This window comes from Cervus elaphus, chromosome 14 (genome assembly GCF_910594005.1).
Source record: "Cervus elaphus chromosome 14, mCerEla1.1, whole genome shotgun sequence".
In the NCBI taxonomy this organism is placed as follows: Eukaryota; Metazoa; Chordata; class Mammalia; order Artiodactyla; family Cervidae; genus Cervus; species Cervus elaphus.
In genome coordinates, this window is record NC_057828.1 from 24,866,034 (window position 1) to 24,878,556 (window position 12,523).

Below are 12,523 nucleotides of genomic sequence, written 5' to 3' on the forward strand. Positions count from 1 at the left end.
AGAATCAGGTGCTGGCTTTTTAAGGATTGGCCTTTGTGAATGGATGGATCCATGCTCTTTTGTAGCATTTAGTTTTTCTTTTCAAAGTAGAGAAGTGTTTAGAGGCAGATTTTGGTTTTTTTTTTTAAAATCTTGAAAACTTGAGGTTCTCTTATGGGATACAGCAACCTAGAACATCATGTGTGAATGAATGTGTTATATATAATCAACTTAATTTTAGCATTTCCAGTTACTACAATACAATACCTTCTTTCAAGATGATGAAAGCACGATAGCTTAATTAGCTTTATTTACTTCTCAGGTTAGATTAATTCATGCTGTTATATGCTTCACCTAATGTAATGTCTGTATTTCACACTGAACTCTAAGATTCACATAGAGCCAAACCCTATATGACTTGCTTTCTCCCCGTATAGTAGGTCTTAGTGAATTGACTGAGTTGGCTCTTACTGAAGTCACCAGTAACCTCTGTGTTGCCAAATATAATGGGCATTTTTCAGTCATCCTTTTATTTGAACTGTCAGCAGCATTCAGCTTTCTTCTGGAAACCCTCCTGGTTCTTTCTGCTGCTGTTTGCTCTGTGGCTTATTTTGCACGTTCATTTTCCTCTCCCTGGCCATTAATGTTGACTTCCTCAGAATTCAGACCTCGCTCCTCTTCTCTTATTCCCTCTACATTTTTCTCCCCAGGCTAAATTCCATGCAAGCCCACAGATTCTATTTTTATCTCCATTCATGTGAAACAAATATGCGTCTTCATTTTAGATGTCCTTTGAGCGCTAGACCTGTTTATCCAATTGCCTAATAGTCATGCATGCATGAATTCATTCACTGAAGAAATACCTATTATGTGGTCACTGTGCAAAGCACTGTTCCTGACTCTGGGCATACAACAATGAACAAAACAACAGAAAGCCTTGCTCTCAAGGGCCTTTCATTCTACTGGAGGAAGTATTAATGGTAAAAGATAGTACATTCCTCGGAAAGAAAGAAGCCAAGATTAGGAAAATGAGATGTATGATGGGATTACAGTTGTAAATAAGGTGATCAGAATAGATTTCATATAGGTAATATTTTAGCTGCTAGACTTGAGTGAATCATGTGAATATTGGGTTAGACTGTACAGACAAGAGGAAGACCAGGAACATTCAAGGAATGGCAGTAAGGCTAGGATGCCTAGAGTGATAGGAGCAGGAAAAGACACCTGAGGAGGATTCTGGCAGCAGATAGTGTGGGGCAGTGGTCAGCAGACTTATGTAAAGGGTCAGGTAGTGACCATTTTAGGTTTTGTGGGTCGCATCAATTCTCCTTCACATATTTTTCTTTTTCTCTTCTGTTTTCTCCTTTTTCTTTCTTTCTTTCTTTCTTTTTTTTTCTTCTTTTTTAAAAATTCTTTAAAAAGCCTTTCTTAGCTCTCAGCCCTCAGGGACCTGGATTTTGCCCTCCAGCTGGCTGTAGTTGGCTCAGCCCTTGGTACCTCTTACTTGGTGTCTGCAGACCTGCTGCTTCCTGTGTTTCCTCTCTGGCCGAACACTTTTGCTGTCAGCCTTGAAACCTGTCATGATTGACTGCTGGTAACTAATCTGTTTCCAGTTTCTGTTAATTTCATCGACTTCCCTGGTGGCTCAGTGGTCAAATCCACCTGCCGATGCAAGAGATGTTAATTTCATCTCCTTATTATGTCTAGTGTCTATTTCTATTTACTCCATAGTCTAAGCAACTGTCATCTGAACAGCAACCACCTGACTGATCCTTCCGCATCTCTGTCCTTCAGGCCTGTCTTCACACAGCTTCCAGAATAAGGATTCCAGAATAATCCTTAGAAGTGTGCCCCCTTTCTGCAAAAAAAATGACCTTCTCGGCTTCTCCATGTTCTCACTGCTGTTCCTCTCGTTCTCTGCCTTTCAGTTCTAGATGCATACTGCTCCTTCCTGTGCGGGGTTTCAGCATCTGCCTGTGCTGTTTGAGCTGCTTTTCCTTCTGTACTTGACTCTTCACCGTCCTGTAGATCTCAGTTCAAACCATTCCACAGCTATCTACTAGATGCCTAGTTTGTGGCAGTCCTGTTTTAGGCATCAGATGAACAAATAACTCAGTGGCTAAACACAAAATGCACCATTCCTTGTGGAGCTTATATTCTAATGAAGTTATCTCTGAATCTTGTTGGGGGTAGTTCCGAATATAAGAAATCCTTGAAGCAAAAAAAAAAAAATCTTTTTTTTGCAGTGTTTACATTTGCAGCCACTTTCCTTCACATTTCTGTATATGGTTATTTGACTGATGTCTGTTTCTCACAATAAACTATATACTCCATGAGTGCAGGAATTCTTTCTCTCCATCACCTTTCTGTCCCTGCCTCTCTAGCAGTAAGAATAGTGTCTCACACGTTAATAGGTATTCAGTAGATACTTTTAAAATTGCTATCTTAATAAATTGATTGATTACAAACTAAGAGTTGTTAACTTGAAATTTTTCTCTTTAAGACTACCTAAAGTGAACCTAGTTTAATTTTTTTATGGAAATACATGTATATCAATTCTTGCATGAGGCTTGGTTATTTTTCAGCCTTGGGATGTATGATCATTATTTTAGATTATGTAAACATATTGTCAAAATTAATTTTTCATTTTTTCAAGTTCAAAAATAAAAGTATGCTAAATACATCTTTTGAAGGAATTTGTCTTAACCAAGAAAACTTTTAGGTTGTTCCAATTATGAAAGTTTATAAGCACTTTAGGAATTTACTATTTTTAAGAATAAAATAAGAAATGACAGTGTTTGAAATCAGATATGGAATTTTTTTTAGAAAAATCAATTTAATTTATTTATACCTTTTGTATCATGTAAACAGATGGGGAAATTTAAAAAATAAAGCTTAAAGAGGGCTTTAAAGTGATCAATGGGTGGAGTCAGGAGTAAAATAATCAGAATTATTTCTAACTATTGATGCTTGATCAGTTAGTCCACATTGATAAGTCGGTTTCTGTACAATTTATTTATGAAGAGTTTTTTATTTCTTGTTCCAGCCTATGTGACCTGAAAGTTATAGACTGCTTTTAAATACACTGTTCTGTCAAAACACTGTGCTGGCAAAATGTTTTAACTTAATCTAGACTTTGTGATTCATCAGGTGATTCTGGACAAGGATTGAGAACGTGGATCAAGCAAGTTTTAAATCAAGATTTAGCATTCCAGCACATAAAAGTTATCTATCCAACAGCTCCTCCCAGGTATGCAGTCATTTAAATCATTACTCAGTATAACTCTGTGGCATAAAATATATATATATTTATGTGTATATGTATATATGTATATGTATATGTATATACACACAGCAGCTGGATGGTTTTTCAGCTTAATTCTGTATTTAAAATATTTTAAATTGAGGTCCTTTTTTTTTCAGAACAATTTTTTAATTCATTGTTTATCTGAAATGAAAATGTAACTGGTATCCTATGTTTTATCTACAATTTCACCTACTTGTTACCCCCCGAGTTTGACTCAGTTTGGGATGTGTTCACAGCAGAAAGATTTTTTTTATATTTTAAAAGCTTCATTCTAGCATGAGTTTTAGTACACATCCAAAAGTGAGATCTGATAGTCTAACCATCAAGAAAGCCTGATCCAGGACATTTGTGAAAATGTAAGACTTGCAATCAATTCGGTGTAGATACATAGAGCAGATAATGGGAGAAACTGAAAATTAGGGGGGATGGGAAGGCAGTGATATTGAGATAGGAAACCTAAAAGAAGATGGTACATTCAGTGATTGATTATGCAGTGTTTTATATGAGGCATTTTTAATTTAGCACACTGGCAGGGTGTTCATAAAATAGCATCACTTAGAAGGACTTTACAGAATTTGATATAATTAAGAATACTGTTCTAGGAATGTGTAACTATGGATATTTATATCAATACTGATATTTTCACTGTGTAATGACTTAACTACTGACATGAGTTTTTTGAAAGTATGTTTTGTTGCAGTAAATGATATAAGAAGTGTAGTTCCTAAGAGTTTGTAGTTATTCATTCTAGGACCTGACCAGTAGTAGGATTAATCTAGAGTGAGCATGAGGTCACTTGCTGTCTGTAAAGCCTCATGGGCCACTTTTCACCAGCAAGTTCCAAATTGAGGAAGCCTGCAGTGCCACGAAGTTTGTAGTTTTTACTTTGGATTCCAAACCTTAGAAGGCTGTCTGACTGTATGTTATTAGAAGAATCTGACATTTACAGTGTACTCTGCTGTTTCAGGGTCTCTGACTGATACTGCAAACAGTCTGCTCTGTTTAGGCAAGGAGTTTGGGCACAGACTTATTGACCTTGCTTTTGTACCATACTGTGGCTTCATTTGGTAGCACCAAGTAGCTGCTGCTTCACATCTGTTGTAACACTTCTCTTGTGCTGCCCATAGAAAGTCTTGTGTCATCTCCTTTGTTTACTATCTTTTAAATAGCATCAGGAGGCAGTGGTGGATGGATGCCTTTCTTAACTCTCTTTTTTAATGTAATTTGTACTTGATAAAAGTGAATTTTAATAAACTTTAAAACTGCAGCAAATTTTCATGCTTTGACATTTTCCTTCACACTTTCTGACATTGTCCAAATTTTATAGTATTTATTTTCTCTCCTGTTTTTCCTTCCATCACCTGCAAACCTGTAAGTTTTTCTCTACTGTAGTATTTTGTTGACTAAGTTATTCCTACCAGAGTATGCTGAAAATATGATCTGGCTTTTTAAATCTTTCCATTGATGCCACCTAATTGGTATGCAGGGTTAAATGACCTGTTCACCACAGTTTTGTCCTAGAATGGATCTAGTCTCCCATCTTTGAAATGATGCTTCCTGTTATGTAACTTCACCCAAGCTAGATATTTATGGAAATGAGTAAGAATGAAATGTTGAAGCAGGTTTAGCTGTGTTGGCTCTGGTTTGGAATGCCAAACATATTTCCACAGAGGTTAGAGCAGTTTACACTGTTACCAGCAATGCTTGACAGTTCCATTCATTTCACATCCACATAAACAATTTCCACTGTCAGCCTTTTTAACTTGAGCCAGTCTAGTAGCTGTGTAGTAGTATCCTCTGCTTTTCATTTGTAGTTCTCTGATGCTAATGATACTGAGTATTTCTTATATTTGTTGAGCATTTGTATACCCTCAAAAGAACCATCCACTCATATTGTTTGCCCATGTTTTTATGTCTTTTACTTATTAATTTATTAAAGCATTTATCTTTTTTAAAACAGATTCAAACATCTTGTCCCTGTCTGGTTTGCATTTTCACTCCCATAATCACATCTTATGACCAGAAGTCCTAGTATGTTTCCTTACAAGTAAAATTTACAGTGAAACACAAATGCCTTAAGCATACAGGTCAATCCGTTTTCATGAATATATGTTCTTGTTTAATTGTTTCAATTATGAGAACGTTTCTATCACCCGAGAAAGTTTTCTTATGCCTCCTTCCAATTCGTTCCTACCACGCATAGATTACCATTGTTCTGATTTCTATCACTGGAGCATAGTTTTGCCAGTTGTTGAATTTCAACTAAATGGGATAATTTAACCTTCTGTGTCTGTCTTCTTTCACTCAACATAGTGTTCACTCAACACTACATAGTGTTATGTAGTTCATTTAAAAATTTTTGAGTAGATGTTATGTGTGAATATACCACACATTTATTTATGCATTCTACTGTTGATAGACATTTGGATTATTTCCAATTTTTAAAAACAATGATTATCATTGCTGTAAGCTGTTTTGTGTAAGTCTTTTTGTGAACATATTTTAATGACTTCTTATCTAGAGTGATCATTTCATTGGTCTGTTTATCTAGTTTTATGCCAATACAAAAATGGTTGATTAATACAGTTTTATAGCAAATGTTGAAATCAAGTGATATAAGTTCATTTTCAGCATTTTTCATTGTAGGTTCTTTGCATTTGTATGTAAATTTTAGAATCCACCTGCCAATTTAACAGAACACCTGTTTGGATTTTCATTAGAATTGCATGTAATCCATAGCAGGTTTATTTACAGGAAATTAACATGGTATGTCCCCATTTTAGATCTTTGTTCATTTCTTTCAGCAGTGATATAGAATTTTCAGTAGAGAGGTCTTTTGCTAAATTTAGTCACAAATATTTCATGTTTTTTCATTGTATTATAAAGAGAATTTTTAAAAAGTTTAGACTTCTAATTTGATTGTTACAAGTCCATAGAAACACTTTTAAATTTTCTTTTATTAAAGCATAGTTGATTTGCAGTGCTGGAACAGTCTCTGCTACAGCATGGTGACTCAGTTATGTACATAAACACATTCTTTTTCTATGATTTTTTCCATTATGGTTTATCACATGATATCAAATATAGTTCCCTGTACCCTATATAAGAAACATATTTTTGGATCTTACTCTTATATCTTGCTGTCTTCCTAAATTCACTTATTTCTAGTAATTATCTAGTAGATTCTTTATGTTTTTTGTGTAAATGATCATATTGCCTGTAAATAAAGGCAGTGTTCCTTTTTCCTTCCCAATCTTCTTTTTAATTTATCGTTTTGCGTTACTGTGCTTATTTGAACATCTGATAAAGTGTTTAATAGAATCAACGAATGCCTTCTTGTATAATCTTAGAGGGGAAGAGTTCAGTATTTCACCATTAAGTATGATATTGTAACAGGTTTTTTTCTGTGCACCTTTTATTAGGGAAATTTATTTCTTTGCCTAATTAGCTGAGTTTTTTCTCTGAATTGGTTAAATCATTTTCCTGTATTTTTTGAGATAATCATGGTTTTTATCTTTCATTTTGTTACAATGGTGGACATTCAAATGTTAAACCACCCTTTCATTCTTGGCTTAAACCCCACTTGGTTATAATGTATTATTTGTTTTCTGTGTAGCTGAATTTGATTTGCTAGGATTTTGTTGAGAAATTTTAATCTGCATTCATGAGGGATATTGATCTGTAGTTTTCTCTTGTAAAGTTTTGTTATCTGGATTATACTGTCTCTTTTTATTTTACTTTATTACTTTTTGGCCATGCCATGTAACTTGCAGGATCTTGGTTTCCCAACCAGAGATTGAACCCAGGCCCTCAATAGGGAAAGCACTGAGTCCTAACCACTGGACAGTCAGGGAATTCCCAAGATCTCTTAAAATGTGTTAGAAAATGTTACCTTCCTGTTTTCTGAGTTTGTATTATTTTTTCTTCAGTGTTCAGGAAAATTCACTAGTGAAATTATTTGGACCTTAAGTTTTCTTCTGTGAAGGTTTTGATAATAAATTCAGTTTCTTTCATATAATGAGAATATTCAGATTTTCTGTTTTTTTCTGTATCAGTTTTGATCATTTGTGTTTCTCATAGAATTTGTATCTTTTATCTGATTTACCAAATTTATTGATATAAAGTTCATATTCTTTTTTAATGCTGTTAGGATTTGTGCTGCTATTTTTTATTTCATTACCAATATTAATAATTTATATCTTTTTTCCTTTATCTTGTCAAAGGGTTATTAATTTTGTTAATCTTTTCATAGAGATAGTTTTGGCTTGGTTATTTTGTGCTCTTTTTCTGTTATTTATATTGCTTTTACATTTGTTATTTCCGTCCTTCTATTTATATTAAAGCTCTAAATTTCTCTCTTATCACTGCCTTAGGTAATTCCCACTAATTTTCTCTTTTGTATTTTTAATATATTGAAATCTTTTATGTGTGCTCACGAAAGTGAAAGTGTTAGTTGCTCAATGGTGTCTGACTCTGCATCCCCATGGGCTGTAGCCAGACAGGTTCCTCTGTCCATGGAACTCTCTAGGCAAGAATACTAGAGTGGGGTGCCGTTTCCTTCTCTGAAAGAATACTGGAGTCAGTTGCCATGCCCTCCTCCAGGGGATCTTAAAGCACCCCAAACAACAGTTGTAGTCTGGTCATCCATCCGTGGGTTAGAAATTCAGAAAAGGCACAGTGCTAATGCCTTGATTCTGTTCTGTGAAAACTGGGGCCTCTGCTGGGAAGACTTGAAGTCTGGGCATGACTAGAATCATCTGAAGATTCGCTCTATCTGGCACTTAGTACTCGATAATATCTGGGATCTTCCTTTGGTCTTTTGGTCTTGTTACCATAACAACTACATGAGTTTTTACTCTCTGATGTCTTGGACATCCTGGCAGCATGGAAGCTGATGTCCAAGAGCAGATACACTAAGGAGAACCAGAAGGAATCCGTGTTGCCTTTTACGACCTAGTCTTAGAAGAAGTTGCATAGTGCTATCTCTAGTCAGAGGACCGCTCAGAGTCAAGGAGAGAGACATTGACTCTGCCTCTTGATGGGAGCATCTGAGTCACATTGTAAGAAGAGCATGTGGGATGAAAGATACTTTTCTGGCCAGATATGGAAAACAAGAGTTCTGCAAGCTTCTCTAACCCATAAATTATTTAGAAACATGTTGTTAACGTCCCAGTATTTGGGGTCTTTCTAGGTGTTCTCCTGCTAGATTCCTGATTTTGTTTCTGTTGCTGCCGGTATTCTGTACAGTTTCATTCTTTTGATGCTCACTGGCACTTGGATCATGATGGGCATGTGGTCTCTCTCGGTGACTCATTGTGTATAGGGTTTGATAGAGGTCAGTAGTTCAAGGTGATTATACTAAATTTTATATTTTTATTTTAAATTTTTATGTTTTCTTAGTGATTCCAAGTCACTTTATTAGTTACCACAGAATGGGTGTTGTAATCTCCAGCTGTGATTTTAGATTGTTCTGTTTCTCCCTTTGGTTCTGCCAGTTTTTCTCTCATGGTTTTTAAGCTATATGAGGTACATTCCCAGGCAGGTTTACTCTCTTCCTCATTAAGAGCTACTTTTATCTTATAAAATGCTCATTTTTCAATCTCTGGTAATGCTTTGAACTGTACTTTGTTTAATAATCATATAGGATTTATCAGCTTTTCTATGTTTGCTGTTTGTATAGCATATATTTTTTAAATCTTTTTACTTTTAACATCTATGCCATTATTTTTAAGATTTATTTCTTATATATAACATAATTTGGGCTTTGTTTTTTCCTTAATCAATCTAGCAGTTTCTGTCTTTTAAGTGATTTATTTGGACCATTTGCATTTATTGTAACTATTGCTATGTGTGTATTTAAATTTATTGCTTTTTATTTCTCTTTTTCCCTTTTCCATCTTTTTTTGGATTTAAGAAAATTAATACTTTATTATCATTTATGGTTTTTTTCCCTGATTGTTCTAAAGACTATAGGATATATATCACACCTTTTACCTACCTAGAGTTAGTTTTTTACCACTTTTCACAAAATGTAGAAGCCTTATGACCATATAGCTTCCTTTATCTTCCCCTCCTTAATGTATACATGCTGCTTGTTATATGTGTTTTATCAGCATACGTTGAAAACTCTGTCAAACAAGGTTATAGCTTTCGCTTCTAACAGTCAGACACGCGTTAAAGAACTTAAGAGAACAGTGGTCTATTCTGCTCACACCCTGTTATGGCCCCTTACAGCAGATCAGTGTGTTTCGATTAAACTGTGAATTGCCACTCTGGCTATAAGGTATTCCTTTTCTCAACCCTATTTAATAGATGTTTTTAATCAGCTGAGTTAGGGCATACTCAGTAAAAGTCAGCATTTAGCTGCTGTGTTGACTTAAATGGAAAATGTTGCTTCATTGTTTTATTACGTTAATTTAGACTATATTTAATTGAAGTGCTCAATAAAGATTTTTATTTCTGTGACATACTTTAGCTGTATTTGTAATTAGAGGTTCTTGTTGGTTTGAGTTTACTAGTAGAATTTCCATTTTAAAAATAGTAGTTTTTAATAAGCTATTAATAATTTATGTGATACAGTTTCTTAGTGTTTTGAAAAATTCTAAAAGTAGCAAGATTCAGTCAGTCGTGCCTCTACTATTTTTCCACGTGAAGTGCATGTTTATATTTTTCAGTAAACTTATATTCTGAAACAAGGTTAGGCACTTTTGATTTAGGTTTAGTAGTAATGTCTCATCTTCACTCCATCACTTAGGATTCATACCTGAAGCATGATATTAGGAGATCTGTCTCCTGATAACAGTGGATCTGTACTGCAAGTACACTTCACTGGCAAGGAACTGTCCTAAAAGAATGCTATTTTGAAGAAGTAGTTTACTTCTTTGTAAGTATTTTAAGTATTAAGTATCTATTAGTATGTTATTAAGTATCTATTAGTATGTTATTGGGCTTCCCTCATAGCTCAGTTGGTAAAGAATCTGCCTGCAATGCAGGAGACCTGGGTTCGATTCTTGGATTGGGAAGATCCCCTGGAGAAGGAAATGGCAACCCATTCCGGTATTCTTGCCTGGAGAATGCCATGGATGGAGGAGACCGGCAGGCTACAGTCCATGGGATCATAAGAGTTAGACATGTGTTCTAAGTATGTTATTCCTTAGAAATACATCCTTTTAAAAAATCAACAAAAGAACAATTTGACCCTTTTCTAGAAATCACAGGATGGATTTTTACAAGAATTAAAAGATATGCAGAGCAAAGCTCAATAATTTTAGGTATCTTTATTATTTCTCACTGACAAAAATTATTCCCAAATCACAAATGCTTATTGACATGCATCGTTCAACAAATACCTGTTCTTGGCACTAGGGGTAATCACTGTGGAAAGGGGCATTCCAGGGAGAGGAAATGTCAGGTGCTGAGTCCTTGGGTCAGTAGTGAGGCGGTTCTGAGGAGAGCCGAGGCAAGTGTGACTGGAACCTAGGGAGTCGTGGGGAGAGCAGTGAGATGAGGGCAGAGAGGGAGCCTGGGGCCGAGAGACCGCGTCTGAGAGGTTGTGAATGACCTTTCGATTTTATGACTCTCAGGGAACAAAACTTGGTGACAAGCTGAATGGCAACTTCTTTTCTTTTCTTAGGCCTTGAACATCTATTCCAGCTTAATATTTTACCAGTGTGTAATGGTTTGATTGATCGAGTGGTTGAGAAGCCACACATACGTTCTTTGCCAAATATACTTATTTATGGTAATAATGTCTGAACTGTCTTATGCCAGCTAATGAAGTGATTTATTTGAGGAAGAAGGCGAATGAGTATACCATATGTGCCAGTTTGTTTAGCTGCTTTAAAAAACAATCTTACTTTCATGCTTTACTGAAAAAGACTATTCTACCATCTTAGGAGAATTATGCATTCTTGATTGTTTTCTTAACAAAAAGATCTAAATTATTCTTTGTCTCATCACATTTTCCTTATTATCTCCCTTTGGACAGAATTAGTTTTGTTAGAGAACTGAGAGAACAAAAAGCTGCTAAATTGGTAAAACTTACATTCTATGGAGCATCTATCTCTAATTAAGTAAGGCACTGTCAAAGACAAAAAGTTAAGTGTCATTTTTTTCTATTAATGGCTGAGTTCCCAGAATGATTCATATTTTAGCCTATGATATCATCCTTATTTAAGTGCTTAGACAGACAAGTAAACACTTAAGAGAAATAGAATAAAATGAAAAGGGAAGTAGAAATAAGTCACAAGAGTACCAGTCCAGTTCAGGCTTTAGCCCGAGTGTTGTATATTGTTTTCATTCAGAAGATCATTGGGGTTTTAGTGGCAATTTCATTGGTTTGGGATTTAATTTTGTCTAACGGTGGCATTAATGCTATATGGAAAGTACCTGCTTTCATTTTCTGAGTCCTGTTAAGAAAGTTAATCCTGAGAGGGGGTTCTGGGAGGAGGGGTGGATGGAATGCTTTCTCCCCTTCTGATTCCAATTTATCTCCCTGTCTTGAGCCAAGCAGCTTCTGAAGTCAGAAGGCCTACAGGAATGAGGGAGAATTAGGCTCTGCAGGAGGAGTCCCCATACAGAGCTGACGGGGGATTTTATCACCCACTGTGACCCTGGGGGTTGATGCAGGAGAAGCCTTAGGTAAGGCCCAGAATGTGGCAGATCTTGGAAAGAGTGCAGCCTGCAAAAATCTTTATTCCTCCCAGATTCAGGTCATAAAATGTTAACTCCCAGGCAATAATGCAATATTAGTTAAAAGCCCACAAAGGACTTTTAAGAGGGATTATTTGAAATTATTTTAAAATTTACTAAATATTGGATTACTATTTCTTAGAGAGAGAAAGAAGATGAGATACCTAAGAATAGGCAGGACAAGTCTGAGAGACACGTGGTGGTGATGGTAGGAAGGGGGGACCACCTGACTCACCCTCAGAACTTACTCTAAAACCATCACGATGTCTCAGTGTGGTCCCAGCACAGGAGTAGATCAATAAATCAGTGGAACAAAATAGAACCTTTCTCAACCAGAGTTCTTCCAGTGAGTGACAAAACAGAGAAAATGACTCGTCATTTTCTTGATTTTTGCCAAGGATAGAACTAGTACTTTTCTAGATGCTTTGGAGAGAAGTCCATTCATTATATGTAGTAAATGTATTAGGCATCACGGTTTAGTTCTCTTATAGAACCTATGGCGAGAGAGACTAGATTCTTCAGAACTACAATATGGCAGAGGTAAAT

At 35.6% G+C, this 12,523-nt stretch overlaps 1 protein-coding gene across 1 annotated transcript in view; it reads left to right on the forward strand.

The window, feature by feature from the left end:
• LYPLAL1 (lysophospholipase like 1) overlaps positions 1-12,523 on the forward strand; it is a 34,389-nt gene that overhangs the window by 1,912 nt on the left and 19,954 nt on the right. Inside the window, exon 2 of the mRNA XM_043923588.1 lies at positions 3,130-3,229. Coding sequence (XP_043779523.1) covers positions 3,130-3,229 — 100 coding nt within the window. The remainder of the gene's footprint in view (positions 1-3,129; positions 3,230-12,523) is intronic.